Below are 24,683 nucleotides of genomic sequence, written 5' to 3'. Positions count from 1 at the left end.
TTGCTGTGTTCCAGTCCTTTTGTCAGTCTTCCAAAGAAAAGTCCTCACCTTTTCAGCTCACCTGAAAAACAAAAAAATAATGAAACTTCTTCATTCTGTAGACTGTTCTGGTAAATCTTGGCTAAGCTAGACCTAAGGGGAAGGAAATTGAGATAACTGATGCACTTAAGCACGTGTCATTCTTCATCTCTCCAGTCAATAATTCACAACAAAAGGGGAAAAAATCATACGGGCCAGACAGCTCACAGATGATGCACTAAAACTGAGATGGCATTTTGCTATGCTGTGGGACAATCACACCAGTAGCAACAGCTGAAGGGGAAAATCCCTTCCCACTTCGGTGCAACGTTTCAGTAAATAGTTTTTAAGTATGTGGCATCCCTTCCCAGTGCATCAGTGCCACCATGACCACAAATCTACAATTCCCACAAACCTCAGAGGCAGCATCAGCCACAGGGCAGTATCATGGTGCCAGCTGAAGGCAGGGAGATAAAAGCCCCTGGGCAACAGCAGGCCTTGCACAGGGCAGGACATTGCTACTGGAGCAGTGGCAACTCTAGGGGAATGTGGTGTATATTAACCACAACCCAAAAGTAATCCAGGTCAGATGGCTCCTGCTTCCATGAAGTAAGCTGTCATAGTGGGAAAGAAGAGTTTGAAAGGGTGACTGCTCTTTTCATCTCTCTATCTACTGTTTTAATCCAACAAAAGAACCAGGCTTGGAATTTTAGTGGAGTTACACAATTGCATTTGCAGTGTTGGGAGATAAACCAGACTTCATCCCAAGGCTAATTGCCAGCTATAAAATTTAGTGGAGGCATACATAAAGACAAACCTGTAGCAACTTCAATGGAAACATGTCCATGTGTCAGTCTTCAAGTGAATCCAGAAATGCTCTGCCTAAAACACATGAATTTTAAGTTATGATCCTCTGCAAGAGGATCCTCTGATCTTGCTCATTACCCTGATTCACCACATAGTAAGTACTGCTGTTATTTAAAAAATGTAAAAAAACGGTGATTTACGTCAAAGAGACTGTATGACTACACATAAGACGAAAACATCTCTGACAAATAGATGGTGTGTATTGATCTGAAAAATTCCACAAAGTACTCTTTTGTATTACTAACCTAATGCTTCAACTGACAAGAGGTTTCCTTTTGTTTACATCTTTCCTGGCAATAGCATCATGACAACTGCAGCCTGTCTGCAAGAACGTACACAGACCTGGGAACCCAGCCATACACTGGCAAACTGCAGTGTATTCCACGTGTTTCTCATCCTTTGCTTAACAACCTTGTGCTTGTAAAAAAAGCTACTTGTGTGCAGTACTGCATTCATTGTGATGATTAATATCTATCAGCTTCTGCCAGGCAATGCTGGGATTTCAGGTAGGATGCAGCCCACCTTCTGTATTTTCTCTGAGATAAAAGTTTCCTTTAGTGGAAGGTGGGAAATAAAACCAAGAAACCAAGCCAAAAGAAAGAAAACCTGTTGAAGCATGCGGAGTTTGTCATTAAAGTATAATCCAAGCAGATTTTGTTTGTCAACAGCTGCATAAGTGAAAATAACAATTCTGAAATGACTTCTAACTGGAACTGTTTTCATATCAAGTAGCACGTGTGAGCTTAATGCTAATGGTTCAAGACCTTCCCAAGTGTCAAGTGGTGTGATTACTGGTGCTGTCACAGCATCCCTGCCACATGCAGGGATGCCACTGCCAGGGGCTGTCAGCTGCAGTGCTGGTGCCCAGGAGTCCTCCCCGGTGGCACATCCCTTGCTCACACCTAAGAGGGCATTGTGCTCTAGGAGCCATGTTTTCTGCTTTACCTCACACTGACACCAAGCCAGAAATCCCACCAGAGCAGGTTGAATGGATCTCCTTAAACACCAAAATTACATTCAAACACTAATAATTACACTTACCTGAGATGGAGGTTTATCTTTGAACTCACACAGCTTTTGTTAAATTATCTTTACACCTCAGCTCTCTCTCTGCTTTTCAATAGGCAACGTGAAACTCTGCTCTCGCACCTCAGGAGCCAGTGTGCTACGTTTGCTCTGTACTTTCAGCATTGTAAGTGGAAGCAGAAGTTGGATCTGGATTTTTCTTCCCCTCTTAAAAGGTCAGGGAAACATGAAACCGCAAAAGGCTAATTCTTCTCTGTGTCACATTTCTGTGAGCCCACAGGGCAACATAGGAGTGGTATTTTTAATGCTTTTTTTCCCCCCTGACTTTTCAATCCACAGTCTTTGGCACAACTGGTGACAGCTCATGCCGTAACACACTTACTCTTGCATCATTCCTTCTAAGTTGCTTCTGATGAATATTGGGAGCACCAGAAAGGGTCCTGGCCACTGCAGTGCACATGGCAGGGGGAAGATATCACAGGGCTTGGCTCCTCGCAGGTTTTCTGGTTCTGGTGCTGCATGCTCACAATCCACAGTATTCGGCACACACACGCTTGGCTATCGTTAAACTGTAAATGTTGCAAGAAGGTATTCAGCATGATTTAATATTCCTATTAGTGCCTCTAAAGGCCCAGCCAGAGAAGCTGCACTGTGCTGGGCTGAACACTGTAAATATTGATGGTTTCTGTCTTGCAGTGTTTACAATCCAAGAAGGAGCCCTGCACCAGAGCTCTGCTATGGTTTTGTTATTTGTCTTTAGAAATTATTTGTCTGATTTAAAGCATCATAAATGAGCATGTCCTTTCTTCTGCCACTACTACTAAAGCAATTACTTTACAAAGAGCTGTGAAGGCAAAGTTCTAGACCTAAATATTTTATCATCCAGATCAAGTATTAGTTTTTTGATATAAACCCAGAATCCAATACCTTTTCTGCAGCTGTAATATGCTACAATAAAATATGATCTCACAGTTCCCAAATCCTTGCCAGGTAACAGTGATTCAGCATAAGCACAGCAAAGCATTGCTTTGCTCCCCTGAACAGGAACATGCTCTCAGGTAAACACACTTTAAGGCTTGATAATGGAAGAGGCTGCTCCCAAAGCCACTACACTGACAAGATACAGATATGTGGCAGTGGTTGTGGAGAAACCCACATCAGGAATCAGGTGAGTTAACATCACACATGTATATAGCAGGAACAGACACTACAGGAATGGCTTTTGGCCCAAGGCCAACTGCCTTGCTGAGGGTGCTGGTGTTTGGAAAGGAAATGACAAATTTCTACAGCTGCAAGAGTCAGCACTGACACACAGCTTCATGAACCCTCCCTCCATCTGAGGATAAAGCCTCTGCAAGGGAGTTGGGAGCTGTGCTATGCCTCAGAATACGACTGAGCACCACTGCCATCCATCATCCAAGCATAACTCCTTCAGAGTTTGACGGCAAAGTTGCAAAAGACTTGTTATTCCTCAGAGTGTTCTGAAGATTTATATAACGTCACCTACCTGGGCAGTGGGAGATGTTTACCTGTGTCCTGTGTCAGCTGAGCTCAGGAGCAGTAACATGATTACGACACTTGAATGCTCAGAAATGCTTTCTGGCTTCTCATATTTCCGCATCTGATCTCCAGGACACCTTACTACTGTTAAAAAAAGAAAACACCACCAAAGTACCACCCAGCTCCAAACCATCTGAGGTGTGGGCCCAGAAGCAGCTCTAGCATTCTCCTTTTCCCCTGCTATTGCAACCTGCAATTTCATAAATGATATTTGTTCTTCTCACAAGCCTTACCTCATTTGGGGTCAGGGGGAGGCTTAGAGTCAGGGATTTCACCTGAGGCAGGTTATACCTGCATACAAAAGAGTGGATGTGGAAGGACAGCCTCACGCCGCCACCACCATCACCGCAGTGTTCATCAGAGCCCTTCAACAGGAGATGTAAGCGCCTGGCTCTCCCTGTTCCCCGCACGGGGAAGCTCGTACCTTGTCATTGCTGCCCCGCCGCCGTGCACCCAGCGCCTCGGGGCCACCACCAGCGCTTCCATCCGCGCTGTGCAAACACCGCTGTGCCCTTTCTCCGCACGGATAATAACAGTGCCACCCTCCTTTCCCGCTCCCGGGAGCCATGCTGTGGGCACGCAGCGGCAACTACAGACGGTGGCCCAAGGTCTGGTTAATGTTTCAGAGCTTTGAACCCACCACAGGTTGCACTTTGAGCCGTACACAGCACGTTATTGGCAGTCCTGGCATTTAAAGGTTTTTTTCCAACAATCGGTTGGGTGCCTGCTCCTTTTTTAAGAGGAGTCTGACACCAGAAATCTCATGTCCGCGTCTCACCTGATCTCCACCCACATTGGTGAAAAAACAATAAGCATTCTGTCATCACATAACTCTGATTTCCACAGACTTTGGGGGTCTTTGCACATGAGAAGAGGCTGTGGCATCGCTGAGTGCCCTGTTAACAGCCAACAGGGCAAAGTTCTTGTTTCCTTTGTAGTGAAAAAGTTCAGGGCCGGATTTTGATTATCACAAGGGGTAGTAAAGTACATAGAGCAGAGATCACGCATTGGGTAAGAATTATCACCGAGGTGAAAAAACCAAACAGAAACAGCAAAACAAACTCCTGCCCAGCTGATGCAGCACTGCCCCACATTCTGGTGTGTGCAGCCCCTGTACCTGTGCGGTATACGCAGCTTCTGGAAAAGGCTGGGCAGTGCTCTGGATGCAGCACAGCCTTCCCTGGCACAGCACACCACCACAGCATGGCTGTCAGGACAGCCCTACCAGGGCAGCTGAACAGTGGTGGGCTCAGCCTGCCTTTTGATAGCTTTCTTCGACATGCAAATTGAAGTAGATTGGGTGAAATACCAAAGTCCAGTGTCATGCCATTTAGCTTACCTACCAAAAGAAAAAAAAAAAAAAAAAAAAGAAAAAAAAAAAAAAAAGTAAGAACAGAGAAGGTATCAAAGTACCTCTATTTTTATTTTTTCTCAGGATCTGTAACCTTGGGCCATGGTTAGGATATCAAGCACTCGTGTTTTGAATGTGGTGTTGCTGATGGATGTACTCCCACACTACACCCAACCTGTGTCTTTACAAGGGTTTTGACTATTCTTTTGCAAGTCTAGGAAAGAGAAAAATTCACATTTTACACAAAATTAAAGTCCTGCCTGACAGCTCCCATCTGCTGGCCATGCCCTTATTGTGTTGCTGTTGTCCTGCCTTGTTTGGGATCTGGTGTAGGCTTAGCTCCCCTCAAGGTTCCCAAATAAATTGTTTTGTGTCTTACCATCAGATTGACCCACCCCAGGCAAACATCCCCAGCCGGCAAAAATCGTGGGGATTTAGAGACGAAACATGAACACAGCACTCACAGTGGTGGCTCGAAGAAGAATGCAGACGAAGGACCGAGCTTGCAGACACTGCCTGTAAATGCCACCAGCACACGCAGGGGGAGATCTGAAAAAAGCTCGCCGCTCCAGACTTGCACAACTGGACGGTGAGCAGAGAGGGGTAGGAGCCGTGGGAACTGGCAGCGGGGTGACACAGGAGAGCGTGAGGACTGCCAAACTATTCAGCTGCAATCCAGAGACTGACACTTGAGGCAAGAGCCATCTTCCCCCCCCCCTTCCTGCAAAACATTCCCTCTCCTAGAGATTTGCATAACCCCGTGTACATTTCCTGCAGTCCTTGGGCAATGAATAGAGTTGTGGTTCAACAATTTACAGGATCAAAGGCAGATTATGATCCTATCGCTGGAATAGTTAAGTTTTTACATGTGGGCTTTTTAGATATCATTTCTCAAAGATCAATCTCCAGTGTATTCCAGGGAAGTGAGTTTAGGCAAACCACAGAGCTGGGGAGCAGGCAGGATCACTTTTTGGTTTTTTTCTTATGTATAATCAAAAGCTTTTATTAGGGTTTTCTAAAAACCCATAGCTCTCATTCTGTAACCCAACCAGTGCAGACTGGACACAGTTTGAGATCCCCAAGGTGGATCTCCTGGGCTGCCTTGCAGCAGGGGATTTCCTAGGGCAGGAAGAGCGTACTGCAGGGAGGGAGGCTCAGCCAGCTCTTACTCCAATGGCAGACAGGGCTGAGGGTTTTACAAGCGCCTTGCGTGCGATTTCCCTGCTCCCTGTCCAGGCCCCTGGCAGCTGGAGAGGAAGCAGCATGTAATGAGCCCCAGGTGGAGGCAGCAGCTTAAGCTCTGCAATGGCAGCTCCCCACACCCTAAAACAAGGGAGCCACTGGCAGCGGGAAGGCATCTGAGGCAGATCACTTCAGCCCAGGCTGGATAGCAAATGCAGATGAGGGCTGGGGTAAGGCAAGGACTAAAGGCAAATCTTCAAGGAAGTAGAGGATCTGAAGTCAAACTCCCCCTGAGTTCAACAAGCCTTACAGAGCGCCTGGGTCATGCCACCAATGAGTCACTTCTGCCAGATGGGGAGAGTCTGGCCAACACAGGCATCAGCTGGTCCATGCAGCCCTCCTTGCTCTTCTGACCCCGTGGAAGGAAACCTGGGCTTCTGCATCACTGCATTTCAAAAGGAAAGGAAATTAAATTTTTCACAGCGGAAATACCTGTTGCTTATCAGTGTAAATCTGAGAGAAATTGACACAGCTCCACCTCCCCACCCCCCCCCCCCGCAACACACACCTCCTTTCATGCCTCTTGCTTATTTAAACTCACACTGCCACATCAGAGGAAGCTCAGAGAGTGTTGCTGGCTGTTGGCACAATACCCAGCTGGGCTTCACACGCTGCCCTCCCCAAGACCACCAGCACCCCATGATCACATGCAGGTGAAGGAGTAAAGTGTTGCAGGACCGAGTGCGAACTCTCCCATGGGGAGACCTGTATGTCTGCATTCCCACCACCTCCTCCTAGGGTTCAAAGAGATGGTAAGAGATGTCACTCCCCCTTCAGAGGGTGACTGGGAAGTTCCTCTCTGCCCCAGGTGTCATGGACACAGTAGCAGGGGACAAGGTAGGTTTGGTAGGGAAAGGGAGATGGAAGGACTGACTGTTTTACAACAGACAGTATAAACAGACAGTATTTGCAGATGCAAATCTATACACTAAACCAAGATAGTTAAAAGAGGTTTTTTCCACATATCACCAGCTAAGGAAGAAAAACTTTTGAGGAGGCCTTTGGAGAAAGCTGGCAGCACATCACTGGAAATACCTTAGCTGTATGCAAGCCAGCTGAATTTAGCATGAAGAATGAGTTACAGAAGCAACTGCCTAAGCAGTGTTTAATACAATAACCTGAACTGACCTTTTCATTCAGGTTGGCAGAGGAATGTCTGCTTCACACCTCACCAGGAGAAGGTTCATGGCAGCAGAGCCAGGACTCTGAAAGCACACTGAAACGAGCAACACCACTGACTCAAAACTAAAAATAATCCCTCCATTTTTGTAAATGCCCAATGGATTTTATCATTAATTGCTGTTTTCTTTGCCTTACCCCGTCACAACACAGAAAGCAGAAGTTAGAAAATAGCTGAGCTATCTACACAGGGAAAATGTGCTTTCTCTCATGAACAGAAGTTGATCTGTTTGCATCAGAGCAAGATTTGCTGTTGTGGTTAGTGTAGTGGAGTAGCAGAGATCAGATGCCTTTCAAAACAGCACAAAACTAGTCAAAATATCTCTAACTTAGTTAAATGGACTATGCGTGATATTGTGTAAGCACTCTCAAGTCAAACAGAGAAAGAAATGATAGAGGGAGAGTTCAAACAAGGAATGAGACTAGAAATGCAAAAGAAAACAAAATAAAACATTGGACACAAGGTCAAGCAATCAGAACATTGCAGGCTAGAAAAGGAAGTGAAATTACAGGCTCTGGCAAAACAGCTGAATGCTTACTCAGGAAAATTACAAAACCGTTGAGATACTTACTATAAGTTATGTGTCCTCTATCCAGAACAATTTCCAAGACAAGCTATACAAATTTATAAAAGCAAGCTTGGGAACATCACATTCTTCTCACATTGGTCAAATGACTTTAATTTTTTATATAAATTCCAGGACCAATACATATATGGTATCCTTACTGGGATATATATGGGATATAGATATATATATACACACACACAAAATTGCTTCTTGGTAAAATCTATAAGCTGATGTCAAATTATGATCAAGACTATCTTTTTCATCAACAGCTTCTACAGGAGAAGCTTCTAAAGGCCAAAAGCCCCCAGCTAAGCACTAAAATTTATTTGCCAATCAACAAAAAAAAACATTTTTGCTCCTGCAAAAGAGCTAAAACACCAGAGGAAAAGTTGAGATGGGGAAGAACACTTGGTTTATGCTGAAACTAGATAGGACACATCAGTTAAAGAAACCAAATAGTTTATCCCTAATGGAAGCCACTCAGGCCCTAACTGTTTGGTTTTGGAGAGGAAGCAAAAGCAAGTATGGAGTGTGTGACACATGATTTTCCACAGAGCTATCAGGCTGTAGGGACTTCAGAGCCAGGATCAAACATTCTCTGTACACTTCTAGAATGCAGTGCTAGTAAAACTATAGGCCTCACAGTTGGGAATTATTTCTGTACTTCTACATATAAAAACAAATATTCCCAAAAAGAAGGTGAGTCCTGCCAACTTGTGAAATGTCACTCATGGAGGAGCTCCAGGTCACTATTTCCCCAGCAGTGTGGCAACTCTACAGAGATGGAAAGACTCAGAGAAGCCAGGTAAACATAGATATATCTACTGCAAAACTCACAGCTCTGGGACTGACCCACTCTCATCGTAATCAGGTCAATCCCCTTCATCGTCAGCTAACTAATGTGATGAAAGGCTCATAACAAAAACCACGTGCAGGGTTTATATATGCCTGGACAAGGGTTCTTCACTCCGAGAGGGTCATGTTGTTACACACCTAGAGATAGGGCTTGCTGCCCAGGGCAGGCACTGCCTAGGCTGCAATTAGAGAAAGCAGCCACAGCCCTGGTCTGTGGTCCCAGGAAAGCTTTCCAAAAATAAACAGGGTTAGATGGTTGTCAGCTGCACTCATTCAACTCACAATCTGCCACCTGTGCCCCCCTCCTCCCCCCAGTTAAGTCACTAATTCAAAGTACTCCTACCTCTGTGCCTCTTTACAGGTTTATTACACATTGTGTAAGCAGCTGAAAGATCAACACCTTGTTTGTCAGTAGAAACACATGGAATTTGGCAGAAACCCTGCTATGCAGTGGAACACAGATTAGCTGGGAGGCAGATGCGACTTATTCATGGCTGCATCACCTTCAGGGACTGTGATTCATGTTGCACAATGAAGCAGCTCTGCAGAGCTACAAAGGGCTGTGCAGTTGACCTGTTGGTGAAAGCTACCCTGTTCTGCAAATGTGTGTAGCAGGACTTGAGATTCCTGCCAGCTGTAGTCCCACACCTGACACCTCAGCTTCAGAAAGAAAAAGGAAGGCAAATAAAGCCAGTTTCAAAGGGAAAGGTGAGCAAAATGGCTTTGAGCTGTCAGCAGGAGTGCATGCAAAATATAGATGGAGAAAGCAGCCTGAGTTTTTACTTTGTAGCATAGCAAGCACCAGTTTATATGATTTTCTGTGTGTGCAGAACTCCAGGCACTCATTGTCGTGACAAGGACTGGAATAGACATCGAACCACATACAGCACACATGGGTACAATTATCATGTCTGGAACAGCAACAACTCTAAGTGACATTTTGCTAGAGTGAGTGGCTAATCTAATCTCTTCTCCTTCAGTCTGAAGGCTGGAACTCATGGGAGAAGAGCCTGCTGAACCAGCGAAACAGGACAGAGATGTAACAACTCTGGCAGTTGGTGAACAGGAGACTTTAAACAAGTAATGTCCTGAAAAGTGAACATGAGCTGTATTTGTGCCAGTAATCCCTACTGGGAAAAAGCCAGGCGGGAAGTTGACAATTGCAAGATGCCAAGTAGAGAAAGAAAAAAAAAAAAAAAAAAAAAAAAAAAAAACACCAAAACTAAATGAGTTTTAAAGATAATATAAAGCTCCAAGGGTTACCAAAAAACCCTGCATAAGTGACTGAAGAAAAATGTCAAAGGAAAACAGACTTTGACAGGCAGGACACAGTTAACTGCAAGTGGCCTAAATACCGTAGGTGTAAAAGTGACCCTGAACAGGGTCACGGTGCACCTGGACTCCCAGCTGCACTGCACCTTCTGTGGGCTGGGCTTCCCACTGCAGCCTTACCTCATCTCCAAGGGGAAAACTGATTCCCCACCACACACCCTATCTCCCTGATGGCTGCTAACTTTCTTCTGCTTCCCCTCTTCCAGTGAAGTTATCGCACGCCCTCCCGCTCTGTCCGGGCAGCAGGATCCTGCTGTTCTCCCAGCCAGCATCGCAGCCGTGCGAGTTAGCCCAGCTTCCAGCTCTGCTCGCCCCGTTCCCTCCCCCACAGCACGAGGCCAGCTGCTGCAGCGCCAACGGTTTTACAGCCATGTACGCTGACCTCATGGCACAAGCTGGGAGACATGTGGGATACCACAAACCACCCCCCACAACAGGCAGCGAGACACTACCCCCTCCCTGCACGCAGGCAGCGACGCCAGGGTCAAGATTCCCTCCCTATTGTAATTATTTTTGCTTTGCGCAGAGATTTATCACATGCAGCTGCCACAACTTGTTTACATGGCACAAAAGCCATGAAAACAAGGTTGACGAAGTCTGCGTGTGAGCTGTTTTCCCTGGCATGAATTTGTCATACCTCTTAGCTCGCTGACGCCCTGGCTGGCCACACAGTCTCCAGTAACACACGGCAATGCCTTCCCTTCAGCTTCAGAGTAGCCAAAGTGTGTGTTTTCAGTCAGAGGCTGGGTTTTGAAAAAACTCCTTTGCATTTAGGTTTATCACTGCTGAAAAAACAGCAAAACCACCCATGTTGTTTATTTGCTTCTTTATATTTTTTTTTCTTTTCCATGGTAAAATAAGTTTCACAAATAACTTTTTGTTTGCTCTGTGGCCAGCATTGAAGCCTTTGGTTGTTACTTGGACTCCTGCTCAGTTCAGGATCCTAGCTCCACCCAATGCCCTACATATACCTACCTTTGATAACTTCAGATAAAGTAACTTCAGGTTTATGCTCAGAAAAAAACAGGTTTAGGTAAACCTCAATAGCCAGCACCAAAACTATCATGTATCTTGCTAGATCACAAGAGAGCAGAAACTCCCATACATTTTAGTGGGTACTCAATATGAGCAATTTTCTTCTTCTAAGTTAAGTAACACCTCAGGCTAGGGAAAAGCTTTTACATGGTGTGGTGTCAGGTGCTACTCAGCCACAGCCATCTGACTTACGACTACAGCCAAACTTCCAGATGAAACCTTAACACAAGTCATAATTTAAGAAGTATATAACTAGCCTCAATCAAAATTGGTCACCAGCAAAGTTCTCAGACTAAGTCAGTCAGCAAAATGGAAATGCAGTGCTCATCACACGAGCAGGACCTTGGTGGTCATTTACATTAATACCACTTTGTGTGGCCTAACAGTAAATGAAAACAGCAGAGAGACCACAGGCTTTTACTTTCAATGAAAACTGTTAACCTGAATGGCAACAGCTTTCTTCCTCATTCTATTTTCATTTTCAGTACTGCAGCTGCTACAGTGAAATTACAGAACTGGTCAGCTCAACCAGTAAAGTTTTTTTTATTTCTAAACTTGCTGACATTTTTTATTTTAAAGGACAAAGTAATGAAGAGTAAAGATCTCTGAAAATGCCCTTTAATGATCTGAGTGTCACACTTTTTCTTCATCCCACAGCACACCAACAAACTGCTTTGAAAAAAAAAAGGAAACAAAAGAGGAAAATGTCAAGTAATTCAAATAAACAATGCAAACATATTTGTGAGGCTGTTTTTCTTTCATTCATGAAGCATGGGTGAAGGAGTGAATAAAGTTCCTTCCTGCAAGAACAGAAAAGGACAAGGCATCTTCCAAACCTTTATCAAAGATGACACGCCACTTTGGTTGTGTAGCACCCCTTAAGATAAATCACCTATTCCACAAAACCATGTCTATTAACTAACTTTTCCCTCAACATGAACCTCACAGTGACAAAAACTACACTTCCATGTTACAATTAGTCATTAAAAAAGCCCAATCAAACAATACATACATAGGTATTCCAGGAAAAATAGCTCAGAAGTATCAAGTACAGTGTGTCAGAGAGACACTATACCAGGTTCTTCTGTACCCACCTGCAATGTCTTGAAGACTGACTATACAGCCATCTCTATGTTCAAAATTATTTTCCAGCTTTATTTCCAAATTTTTTAAAAAATAGTTCTATATTCATACAGTATATTAGGATGACTGTGTTACCAAAGCTGATGCAGTCATAAGTAAACCAGTGTTTAGTGTTTACCATTTTGATTTTAAACATGAAGGTTCAAGAAAGGCACAAGTTCAGAAAAATTCCAAAGAGCACTCCAGAGAACAAACAGAATATATCTGACATTAGAAAATTATAAAGGCCACAGCAAAACAGTATAGCAGTCAGAATATTGTAGTCATCTTTCTACTCATAATATCCTTAAATTCACCAACCCTCCTGCTCCTCAAAGCCCTCCCCCAACCTCCCAAACAGACAACTGGTTTGTTTTTAAAGATTAGCCAGAACCAATTTTTTACCCTAGAGGTCTCTTATTTCATTGTTGCTGGAAGGATAAGGGTGGGTGACTGACATTCAAGAAAGTTGAAATGTGAGCTGCAAGTCTTCACCATTTTTAGTAGTAAGTCATTTTGATAGCAAAGTCCTTTTCTGAAAGGTAACTTAGATTCTGTTGGCAAAAATACACCCCAATACAACAGGGATCTCTTCTAAATCTTAGCCAACCACCTGTTAAAGTATCTCACAAAGACCTGGCTCCCAGAACTCAGATTTCAATGCAATACAGCCTACTTTATTTCAGTCTACTAGAATTACTGAGTAAAAATCTTGTCATTGCTAGTCCAAGTAAGGCTAGAAGCCCTTGCCCTCCCCTATCAAAATTTGTCACCAGTCATGTCTAGGAGCTGCATCACAAAGATCTGCAAAGAACACTTGTCCCAGCCCCTCTTCTGGCCTCTTCCTTTTATCTTCAGATCTTCCCCATGGGCCATCACATTTCCCAGCCCTAAAATATTTCAAGGAGCTAAGAACTGGAACTCTTAGAGGGGCCCAAGGTTTCCCTTTGAAATTTAGGCTGAATTGCCCACATAGCTCCCTTTGGCCCCTTAAAAAATTTCAACATAGCAGACCACAATCAGGTACTTCAGGCCCGCTTTTCAGCATTCTTTGAAACACCTGGTTAACAACAACTGCTAGTTTGGTTCATGGCTCCCTGAACCAAACAAAGTCAGTATGAGCTCAAAAATATTTCTCACTTCCATTTGTTTCAAGGGTAATTCATGTTTTCTGCAAAGCTTGTATTCAACAAAATACTCTTTATGCATCACTTTTAAAGAAAATATTTTATTATATTATGGGAAAAAAAGCATGATCATCCAAAGTTTGTATTGTTAAAAAAATTGAAAATTTAGACAGCGTGTCGGTATATTCTGTTCCACATGGGAATGATAAGAAGACTCTATGTCATTACTAGATATTGCACAGTCTGAAAGAAACAAAACAAATCACATGATCTTGGGAAACATCTCACATTATGAAAAATCTACAAAGAAAACATTAAAAAAATCCCAACAAAACACACAATCCTTTCTACAGTAGCTTTAAGTTCATAATTCTTGGAATGACCGTATTCCACTGAAGACCATCTCAGTGACAGGAAGCTTCATTTCAGCAATCCCCTTGTGCAAATAAGATTAATAAAAAAAAATAATAATAATGCAGTGAAGTCTTTTGATATTGTGTGGATGGCAATAACCACACAGCTGTTAGATCCCTGCCTGGTAAAACAAAATGGGGAAGGAGAAGGAAGGGGATTTAGGCCATAAGTTTTGCCTGCAACTCCATCTCTGCCGCCCTTTTGAGTGCAACATCCACCAGAAGCTGAAATCCACTAAAATCCTGGTTAAGGTCTGGTGGTGTTGGAGGAGGAGTGTTAAAGAGCCCACTTTGTGTGTTTGCACCAGGTCCCAGTTTGGAGGCGTCCTCATGGCAGGAGAGGGGGCTATCTGTGAAGCCGCCAGCCGGGGGCTGCTGCAGGTCCGTGGTCTGGCCTACATCAGCTGGCTGGCAAAAGTGGAAAGGGGCATCTTTCAACGCAGTCACAGTCGTGTGGCAAATCACCGACGGCCGAGCCAGGACCGATCCCGGGGAAGCCGGCTTGGAAGAGGACACAGTTTTGCTAAGCGGCGCAGCAGCGGGAAGGAAGGCGGTCTCATCCAGCAGGGGAATGTAGTTCTTTGTGCTGATGGCAGACTCCACCAGGCCGCCCTCGGGAAGCTTGGTCCCTCGCCGCGAGATAGTGAACTGGTTTGGGTCTTTGCCATCCTTCCTCAGCATGTCAGGTAACAGCCTGCGGCGTGCATTGATAAACCAGTTGCAGACCTGGGAATATAATGACATCTTAATTTCTACCTTCATTCATTCCCAACTACGTGCCACTAGAGCGGACGGTTAGATTAATGAATCCCTCCAAGCAGTTTCCTTCACTGCACAACAAAATAGAGACCTACTGACAAGTTCCGACACGCCTGGCAAAGGCCCTTCCCTTGTCCCGGTGCTACCGACTCCCTGCTCCTGTTACAGAAAGCCCCGGGACATCTGAAGTCCAAACTAGGGGTTTAGCTTTTAACTCTGTGCACACACATTAACCTATTGGCTATTGTTCCCTAGCTTAGGTTAATTAACAACAGGAAAGCCTTTTCTCTCTGAAGAGAGCCACACCTCCCACAAATAGTTACTGATTTTCCTTGTTCAACTGACTGTGTCGACAGACATAACATGAATTACCTCACTTAAGTTTGTCCTTGTTTAAATATCAACCAGTTTCCTGGGCAATACAGGATAGTTTATAGTTTAACGTCTTTTTTCTCTTTACTACATAAAGGAAGTCATCTTTATAATGTTGCATTAAGAAAATTTTACTCTGTAGCCAATTATGAAATTTGCACTAATGAATTTATGTGGAAAAATAAAGTCCGGGACTCAACAGGAGTGCTCTGTATTTAGCAGCTCCCAAAACCAAACCCTGGTTTACCCAAGTTCTCAGCCACCTTCCCACAACATGGGATGCAGCAATGGGCAAAAGCTATTCGACCAAAGATGATCACAGAAGATGAGAATGATGCATTCAAGGGACCTCACAGATGCCAGTGGCATTCCAGGATGAGAATCCAAAATAAACATCCAAACGCCTCATCATACCTGCACTAACACCCTTGAGCAGCTCTATCCCATCCATATAGGTTGTTCCACTGATTTTAATGGCAGTGATCATACACATAATTATGTATGTCCATGTTCTACTGGAACGAGCCTCAAGTTGCCATTTTAGAAGTGAAGAGTTACGTGCTAAGCTGCTCATCTATCACCATAAAACCTCTGTTGACAAATAAATACTGTCTTCTCACAATAAATTACCTTGTACAGACACTTTATGTCTTTTGGGGCACGATTCTGCAAAAAATTAGCATGCATGCTCCAATTCATGACTGTTTGTTCTCCCAGAAAAATAATTTTATTCCCAATAAACAAAGATCATCGTAACACATAATCAGTCTCTATCTCTCCTTATGAGTGCCATCAGCAGGAGAGTAGCAATAAAAAAGGAAATCTCACATGCAGTGCAAACATTTGTATCCATGACTAGAGCATAGGTGAATTAAAACAGAAAACAGCTCCTTTAGAAGGGAGAACTACTTTTTTAAATACCTGTAGTGTGGAAAGGTGTGTTTGTCGGGATAACAGCGCTTTTTCTTGCTCTGAAGGATAAGCATTGTATCGGTGCTCATAGAGCCAGTCCCGAAGAATCTGCACAGATTCCTTGGGCAGGTTTCCACGTCTCCGCCGTTTGCCTGAGCCAGCAGATGAGGAAAGATCCAGTGGGACATCCATAGTGTCATCATCCTCCGTTTCACTGCCTGATATTGCAACTACACCTACAATTGTAAGACAAGCACAATCAGCCTCCTAAATCCGTTAACTACTTGGCTCCAGCACTGTATGGCACAGACATTTTGTATCACGTGAACCATCTTTACTGTTACAGCCCCTCGTCCCGGAGATTCGTCCTGCAGCGTTAACTTGTCACGCTGTAGCTTTTCTGTCAGCTGAACAAAAAAGTAGCACCAGTGATCCATTCCTAAAGGAATTCTTCTCTGCAAACCTTCATTTTCTTGTTCCCCTGGCAACCTTTTATCTGCTGAACGTTATCAGATAGCTTCTGTCTAATGAGAATATTGTCTAAGTTTGCTGGCTATGGAGTGCATCCAGCACTTTTCAAGGATAACTAACCAGTGGCTGGGCAAAAGGTCAACAAGCAAGAACTTAAAACACCCCAACTCAAGAAAGAGGTTATTTAATTATTTCTTAACATCCTGATGCTTGCCTCCTGAGAGGGATAGGTTGTAGATCTTATAAATGAATAATTACATCTATTCAGAAAAATTAATGGAAGAAGAAAAAAAAGGGGAAATATTGTGTTTGTCACCACCCCTAAGGAGATTTTCACTTATGAAGGAAAATAAGTGCAGAAGAAGGGAAGAACCAAGTGCCTAAGAGTTCAGCAGTTTATCAGGAAATGGACTCTCATATAATTGTGTTCTGTATCGAAGAACCATGATCATTTAGACGTACCAGTTTTTATCCTATTTTTTCGTGGTTTTCATCTCATATTTTTATCCCTGGAAAGGTGTGTTCTGTGCTATGCTTACGATAAGGGCCCCAAATTTACAAGATAACTGCATACCTTCTCCCTCCAACACAAAGGAATGAACAGATTTCACAATCTGATTATCCCTTTATATATGTACACCACACTACTAGTAACATGAAGCTGTGAATCTAAAACAAATGAGCAAGTATTCAATAGTTAGGAAGGCTACAATTCTACCTCTTTGGTAGGATACACACGTCATTAATTCCATCAAACACAAAGAAAAGCCTGCTTTTAAACTCACCAGAAATTTTAGGAATCTTACAAACTATATACAAGTCCAAATAAGATAATACCCACATTCAACTAGTACAAATTAATACTAATTTCAAGTGAACTCACACTGGCTTTCAGAAGCAGTTTTAAAAACTATAGAAGGAAAGCAAGCCCTTCATCTTTTTGTCTTTTGAACTTAGATTGTGGGAGTGACAGGTGGAAAGGAAGACACTTGCTCACTTGTAATACCAAAACTAAAAACCTTAATAGTAAAGCCAATGAAATGTCAAAAGTAAAATTTTTCTGTGAGAAACCACCCATAATTAAAAAGTTCTATTTAAGGAAATAAAGTAAGCCCAAAACAAGTCAAACTATGAAAATATAAAACTATGTTATATCCATAAGTAAAGGCACTTATGGAAGTGAGAAGCAAGAAGGAAGTAATGCCCTTTAAAAAAACCAAACAACCAACCAGCTACCACAGCCCCCACCAGCACACAAAGAAAGACAGAAGGTATGCATGTGCAAGCTTTCCTTAATACTTGGCAGGAGGGTCGAGAGAAAAACAGAGAAGGACCTTTCCTCACACTTCCAAACTTCAGCCAAAGCTGACACGATACATTATTCTTTCCTTCCCCTATTTATGAATGGCTCCAACAGCCTTAAATTTAGTTTAAGTTGTCCAATTTGAAATGCAGAGCTTTGATACACAAGCATTCCCAACAGGATGATCAATCCGCAATCTGTCTGGCATAGTTACTTCAGTAACTTACTTGGTATTGTTTTCATTCTCCCAATTGCTGATTTATGTAACTGACAAACACCCAACTGACATACCAAATTTTTCATCTGATGATTAGCTACATAAATTATCCAGTCATGGAACAGGAACAATAGGACAATATTTAAATAACCAACACAAGATAAACTCCAAATTATGTAAACAGTTTCTTAATTTGTGTAGAAAGTATGTCAAAAGATTGCTTTACAATGATTCCAAGCAAACCACTTTATCATAGCTTCATGGAAAATGCTGTCATGCTTGCAACCTGACCTGCGAACATGCCTTGCACCATGGGCTCCTGGAGCCATGAGGAACACTTCTGGGAACAAAGATCCTGCAGAGACAACAGGACAGCTCTGCATAGCAGCTAAGCCCTTTTAAATTGAATTTAAAAACTAGCCCATGCTATCCAGACAATGTTTTGAAGTGCGCTGTTCTTGTTTGTCAGGAACCAGAACTGTTGCAGCACTTCACAGGGTTGGGTTTTTTGTTTGTTTTTAAATATAATGGGCAGTAAGGCAAGACCTTGGAAAAGAGGGAGAGGCAAACAGCAAGGGCTGGACACAAGAGGGAAGGAGAAACTAATATGAAAAAGTTAGATGTCTAATGGTCTGCAAGCAGTATTTATATGGCATAACAAAAAGTACTCCAGATACACGCCACCCAATCTGAGGTGACCTTACCAGGATCTACCACACAACTGAAAGACTCCATGGACACCACTCTGAGTTTCAGAAAACTGACTCAACAGCAAAACCTCTCCTAGAACTGTTGCTTTTCCTTTAGCTGAAAAAAAAAAGGTGATAAGATACTGTGCGCAAGCCAGCAGTATAAAAACGTTTCTCCCTTTTCAAGTAAGATCTTTTGCTTAAGTAAAAGTTGTCATCTGACTAACCGTAACCTACCTAGCAAGAAATGAGTCACCAGCAGAGCCAGCCCTTTGACCTGCTGGCTTAGTGTGTCATATTAATTGACAGAGTAAGTTAGTGACACAAAGCAGGTTTTGGGTAAGCAGGAAACCCAGTGTAGTACAGACTTCTGCTCATTTAAATGAGCTCATTTAAATAGCTGATCAGCCCTCTGAACTCGTGGCAGATCTCTCAGGCGCAGTACAGAGCTAGCAGCAACAGGAAGTCAGGGCTAGAAATCTCGCACTACCCCAGCTGATATTTTTTACTAGAGCAGGAGCCACATTGTTGCTGTCAAGGCTCTGTTTTCACTAAAGCATTCCTGCTGATTACAACCCAGCTTTGTTTTTCCCGTCTTGTTAGTAATCAGCCTATTCGCTGCTGGTTTCCTGTTTTAACAGGGCCCAACTGAAAAGGGTCCTGGCCACGCTCCATGACTGGACCATTGGCTTACTGTTATTTACACCCAGAATAAAGGCCTGTGGACACGATGAGTAGCCCCAGCTGACCTACTAATTTAATTTGTATTAAAAGCAGGCTAGGGCCAGGCTATTTTATGTCTCCTCCTAAATACATTTAATCCAAACAAAAAAAAGCCTGCTTTTATAGAACTAAAATTAAAGAAGCACAAGTTCATTTGCAGCGAAGTCTGAGAAACAACACAAAATCCCATTCCTTCACTTCCTCATCGACACTTAAAAGAATAGTCTATGCTGTTAATGACCTAAGGACTACATGATCAGCATCCCTTCTTTATAAATTACTTTATCCTCCTGGCTTCCTAGCTGAACTCATATACATGATTGAATGCACTGATGCATTGTATCACAGCCCAAAGACTTTACAGGTCCTCCCGATAATCAGCTCAGGGAAGATTACACCTAGGATCTGGAGTCTGGGCTCAACACCCAAACGTTAGCTTGAAACAACTTGAGTAAAAGTACAGTGATGACTAAAGCTGATTTCAAAACAAACCATTGCCACTTAAAAAGGTATGCTGAAATACTTTTGAGGGGGAGGACAAAGTATTTAAAGAGGATAAGACAAATGAAATGGAAGTTAAGCAAACGAAAAATTTAGGCTATGAGGGGAAAAAAAAAGGCACCAAAAAAAAAAAAAAACCAACCAAAAAAACAACTATCCCATTGTGTCGAGGAAGAGCTGCTCAGAGGAAGTGGCAGAAGCCAATTGTTATTCAAAAGAGGGCAAAGTATACCACAAGGAACAATCTCTGCCCTCCAGAGAGGGGATGGACAAAAATCACCTTAAAGAAAACCTCCCACCCCTTAGGGTTCTCTGAATTTCAACAGTGAGATTTTTTTTTTATGAGCGCTGATAAACAGAACCAGTTCCTATCCAAGCCCCCGATCCTGTTGTAACCAAGTTCAGTAAGATTCTTCACATGTATAAACTTGAGCACATGCCTTTTCGAGACTGTGTTCTAAATCAGCTCATTAGCAAGCCAAGTATGTTCCGTGTGATTGCTATCACGTTATTATTTGTAAATTAAACTATCCATAGAAGAGTCCCGAGGTTTAAATCCACAGTCTGCTAGCTTAAAAAAAACCCACAAAAACAAACAAACAAAAAAAAACCCTCAACAAAACTAGCCAACAACAAATACAGCATCACACACAAAAAAATTAAAACTTAACACACATACCAAAAAACCTAACTAAAATATAATGCTAATTTTAAAATCAACCACAAAAATACATTAGTTTAAAATTATAAATAGCAAAAAAACCTACAAGGATACAGAAGGGAATTTATAAAGTTTAAAAAAAAATAAAAATAAACACTTCTTTCCTCTGAATGAGTTTCATAACTGAGGAACCAGCCTATTTGTTTTCCTCTGTACTTTGCAGCTTGCACTCTTATTACTTCTAAAACAACTACACTTTGCTGTACTATACTTTTTTTTTTCCTCTAAACGGGATTTTCTAGGAGTGCAAGCAAGAAATCTGTAACAAAGTCACTCTTTGAAACTTCTTGAATGAGCTTCAAATGCCAGGAGGTCACAAGTAAGTACAAGCCCAACCTTTATTAAAACAAAGGCACCCTAGCCCTAACATCTTTTTTAAAGTTTCTGCCTTTGTCTCCTCACCTTTTAATTTGTGCCACGCAAACCCCAGGCCCATGGCCCCTCTCAAAAGTTCTCCCTCCCGCCTGTCACCTTTCATTGTTTCCATTGTTTCAGCCCAGGATTTGCAATCCTCAAAGCAGAGCTTACACACACACTCTTAGACACAAAGCCCTACACATGCATACCTAGAAACTACGTCAGCGTTTTCCACACGCATTTATTTCGGGGGTGGCAAGAACAACAGTTGAAAGTGCAGGGAGTTTGGTATTTCACCAACCAGCAGCTGCCCTCGGGGAGAGAAGTCTGAACAATGGAAGCAACAGCAGACAGGAAACCAGCTCACCACTGCTGTGCAAATAGGCAGCATAGGAATGTCCTAAAAATAACTGGGCTAAATTAATTCAGCGAAACTATAAAAGAAGTGTGGGGAGGGGGGGGAACGAACCACAAACTGCTTCCAACAGGGTGAAGAATCTCGACCTACCTAAGACGCCTGAAACATTTCAAAGCCAGAGCTGCCGCTGTCTCTGGGCACAGGGGGGCTGAGCTCGGCGCGCAGCTCCGGCTGTGTCTGGGATCGAGCCCCACTCCGCTCCCGCGGGACGCTGCGCTCCTCAGCACCACCCTGCCTGCTCTTTAAACTTCGCCTTTGTGGCTCAGTTCCCTTTGTGTGCGCTCCTCTTAGCCGAGTGGCACGTCCAAAAAAAACTTCTGACGAGGGCTACAAACCATATTAGTACACACCATGTCTGCAGCAGCCCAATGATTTCACGAACTACATATGCATTAATTGCTCCAAGGGTACTAACAATGAGAGGCTGCTTTACTACGGAGCCGCAGGAATGCATAGTAGGGGGAAAACAGCACAACTCTGGAGTACTGAACATGCGCACTGCTCCCCTCTAACCTTCCACTTCAGAGCATTTCATGGTCTTTGAATGCAAAACACCCTCAGCCACACCGCCGTTGGCAAATCGCAACTGAACAGACACTGCTTTGCTATAAACTTCTTCCCAGCCAGCGCAGGAGCACCATATATGAAAGCACGTTCCGCGTCTTTGTGGCCAAGCGCTAATTTAAGGGCACTTAACGCACCACGAGTACGATGAGTAACGATCCTCTAACTGTAAAGTTTGTCTGGAAGTGGACACAAAGAAAACTCAAACAGCCTTATGGCTGTGAGGGGCGGGGGGGGGGGAAGAGGGGGGAAGTCTTCCTCCTTTTAACCCTGCGTCAAAACTTTTGTACTTTGTGTTTCGTCCCCCTGTTTTAAGGGATAAAAGGGATACAAAAGGCTCCAACTTTCAGCAAAACAAGGCGGTCGAGGGCGCGGAGGGGTTTGAAGCCCTGCCGCCCATGCCCCCCCACGCCTCAAGCCCCACGCTGCCATCCCCGCAAACAAAGAGTTGCCGGACGGCCCCGCTTTCTTCGCCCCAAGTTGGGAAAACCACCCGCACCCTCGTCCCCCTCGCGGGGACGGCGGGGCTCGGTGCAGAAAACCGTTCGAAAGTGTTTAACCGGAGGGCAGGGGGAAGAGGCTCAGCGGAGGGGGCGAGAACAAAAGTTGGCGGAGGACACGAGGCGAACGGCTGGACATGTTTTTGACAGGGAGCCAGCGGCGCAGAGGCGGCCGCCTCCAAACAACAGCCCCGCATGTTTTGTCTGGGAACGGAGCATCCACTGAAATCTTCCAGGGGATACAGGCCAGGGGGTGTGGGGGGAGGCACGGGGGACAAAAGGCCGAAAAGGCAAAGGGACTCCGGCTGGCTTAGCGACAGCCCCCCTTCCCCTTTCCACCCCGGCTAGGGGCGCGGGGCACCCCGCTTTGTCCCGGCACCCCATCACAACTACCTTTTTTACTTTTCATCTTGATCGCGAGGACCGAGCCGATCGCCGGACACCCCAAGCACCGACCCAAGTTTCTCTCCCTTCGCCGGACGCTGCTTTCCCCCTTTAAGCTCAGCGAGGAGGAGGAGGAGAAGGTCGATGAAAAAAGAAGAAACACCGCCGCGGAGCCAGGCGCCCGGTCACCGGCCGCGCTGCTGTCAGCGGGAGCCGCAGGGCTCTGCCTCCCCCGGGGGCTTTCTAGTGCGGCCGGGGTGGGCTTCCCTCCCCCCTTCCCTTTGTTCCCTTCTGCTGGCGATTGGCCCCGGCCTGTTAAAGTGAGGAAAGGCACGGGAGAGAAAGGTACACAGCGCCCGCCCTCCCCCACCTCCCCGCAGTGAGTACGGGAGAGTAACCGTGCACTGCACTGGCACTCGCGGCAGCGGCTGCCTCTGCCTCCTCCTCCTCCTCTTCTCTCCTCCCTCCCCTCCCGGGTGTTGAGGCTCTGTCAGACGGGAGGGGAGGGACCGGCCGGAACGGGGGGGTGTCCGCCTGTACCCGCTCGCTCATGCACACACAACAGCAGCGGCGGGGGGAGCTCTCCGTGCCTCCCGCTCCCCCGTCTTTCTTCCAAGCAGACGTTTGATCATTAAACTGGAAGGAGGAGAAGGAAGAGGCGGGGGTGGGGGGGAGATTTTGACAGCTGCCCTTGACTAGCCTCCTCCTGTTGCTGCCGGACGAACCACCCACTCCTTCGCGTGAATAGAGGAGAAGAAAGGAGAGTGCGTACGGCAGGGGAAGGAAAGGAGCCCTCCAAAGACCGGCGCCCCCCTCCCGGCTGCCGAACGGCCCGGCCCGGTCGGCGGGGGCTGCTCCCCCCGATCCCCTATGGTGCTGAAGGAACCCCGCCTGGCCGGCGCTGGCCACACACACCCCCACCCACCCCCGCGGGGAAGGCGAGCCCCGTTTCTGCGGTTAATTTTACATCAGTTCGTAAAAGGTTGTTTTTTTCCCCCTCGACTCCCCCCACTCCCGAGCCCGGTAGATTTTGCTGCGGCACATGATCGCAGCTGTAAAAGAGAGAAGTCTCACAGCTTGACTCATCGCTGTCGGGCGAGCACGCTCTGCAGCAGCAACAGTTTCTTTTCCTCTGGGATGGGAAACGTGACACTCGCCAAGCAGCTCGCTCCAGCTTCCCTGGCGAGGTGGAAAGCTCTCCCCGGGCACAGGCGGCCTTGGCGGCGGGTCCCGGCGCTCTCCCCCACCGCCCCCCTGACAAAACCAGGTGGAGAAAATTAAAAAAAAAAAAAAAAAGTGCTGAACGCCCAGCCGCGGTCTGAAGTGTCACGGGTGAAGGTTTCAGCGTGGAAAGGAAAAGAAGCCGCCTGGCCGCGGAACAGGCGTGCGGGTGCGACGTGCACTTATTCCACGGGAGCGTGTCTGTGTCATTCCCGCACCGGCACGTGCGGGGCTGTTCCCGGCCGGGCAGGTGCGGGGGGCGAGCAGCAGGCGCCTGAAACGGCTGATGAAATAATGGATTCCTACGGCAGAGCAGGGATCATTCCCTCCCTACCATCCTACACCGGCCACGGCAGCGCGGGCGTCCGCGCAAATCCGCATTCACTGCACAAGGGAAGCAACAGCGTTTTAGCAGCAAGCCCTCCCCAAGAACCTTGTAACTATTTTTATGTGGTGTAATTACAGCGGGAGATAAAACAGCTGTATGCCGAACGGGGGATGTGTGAGGGGGGAGGGCAGCTGGTGAGCCAACGTCAGTTAGCCAAGGACTCGGTGTCGGCTGCTCTGCGGGGCCGGAGGTTCGCTCCGGCATGGGTGACCCTTGTGCTGGCGGCTGCTGGGCGGCGTGTCCGGCTGTAGGTCAGCGAGGCACGGCACACTGACTGACTGACTGACTGACTGACTGACGGCGCCGTGCCAGGCGGGAGCCTGTGCGGCGCGGTCTGAGGTCCCGCCGGCGGCAGCGCGATCCGGGCCATTGCCCGCCGACGGAGCGCCCCCCGCCCTTCCCGCCGCCTTCCCGCCGTGTCGCCCCCGGCTGTGTCCAGGGGGTGCGACTGCTCGCTGCTGCCGCGCCGCGCGGTGTCAGCCCGGCA

At 45.5% G+C, this 24,683-nt stretch overlaps 1 protein-coding gene and 3 long non-coding RNA genes across 7 annotated transcripts; 1 reads left to right on the top strand and 3 right to left on the bottom strand.

The window, feature by feature from the left end:
• Positions 1-1,783: 1,783 nt before the first annotated feature.
• LOC137474693 (uncharacterized) lies at positions 1,784-4,764 on the bottom strand. Its single transcript, XR_010999463.1, has 2 exons — positions 3,896-4,764; positions 1,784-3,762 (listed from the first exon to the last, which is right to left on the bottom strand). It is a non-coding gene; the product is annotated as an uncharacterized lncRNA (long non-coding RNA).
• A 111-nt stretch (positions 4,765-4,875) lies between these two features.
• LOC137474685 (uncharacterized) lies at positions 4,876-10,226 on the bottom strand. Its single transcript, XR_010999455.1, has 3 exons — positions 10,120-10,226; positions 7,193-7,280; positions 4,876-6,449 (listed from the first exon to the last, which is right to left on the bottom strand). It is a non-coding gene; the product is annotated as an uncharacterized lncRNA (long non-coding RNA).
• Positions 6,574-8,737, top strand: LOC137474689 (uncharacterized). Its single transcript, XR_010999456.1, has 2 exons — positions 6,574-6,901; positions 7,037-8,737. It is a non-coding gene; the product is annotated as an uncharacterized lncRNA (long non-coding RNA).
• Positions 10,227-13,366: 3,140 nt separating the features above from the next.
• Positions 13,367-23,813, bottom strand: TGIF1 (TGFB induced factor homeobox 1). Of its 4 annotated transcripts, none has more exons than XM_068191470.1 (3): positions 23,662-23,813; positions 15,749-15,975; positions 13,367-14,422 (listed from the first exon to the last, which is right to left on the bottom strand). In XM_068191470.1, exons 2-3 carry the CDS (start codon positions 15,929-15,931, stop codon positions 13,856-13,858), a joined length of 750 nt encoding a protein of 249 aa, XP_068047571.1. In that variant the 5' UTR covers positions 15,932-15,975; positions 23,662-23,813; the 3' UTR covers positions 13,367-13,855. The 4 variants fall into 4 exon arrangements, with proteins under 4 accessions (XP_068047571.1, XP_068047556.1, XP_068047547.1 ...); XM_068191455.1 differs by lacking the exon at positions 23,662-23,813 and adding an exon at positions 22,597-23,562; XM_068191446.1 differs by lacking the exon at positions 23,662-23,813 and adding an exon at positions 20,767-20,866.
• Positions 23,814-24,683: the final 870 nt, after the last annotated feature.

This window comes from Anomalospiza imberbis, chromosome 1, assembly GCF_031753505.1.
Source record: "Anomalospiza imberbis isolate Cuckoo-Finch-1a 21T00152 chromosome 1, ASM3175350v1, whole genome shotgun sequence".
NCBI classification, from domain to species: Eukaryota; Metazoa; Chordata; class Aves; order Passeriformes; family Viduidae; genus Anomalospiza; species Anomalospiza imberbis.
Note: the sequence above shows the minus strand (reverse complement) of the source record. Positions and strands in the feature narration are given on the sequence as shown.

Bases quoted from the DNA above. Each gene is read 5' to 3' on its own strand.
- TGIF1 (XM_068191446.1), bottom strand. From the start codon at position 20,851: ATGGAAACAATGAAAGGTGACAGGCGGGAGGGAGAACTTTTGAGAGGG. The intron at 15,976-20,766 runs GTGAGGAGACAA...TTACAATTGTAG, and splicing joins TGCGTGGCACAAATTAAAAG to GTGTAGTTGCAATATCAGGC. The intron at 14,423-15,748 runs GTATTTAAAAAA...TTATATTCCCAG, and splicing joins CACACCTTTCCACACTACAG to GTCTGCAACTGGTTTATCAA.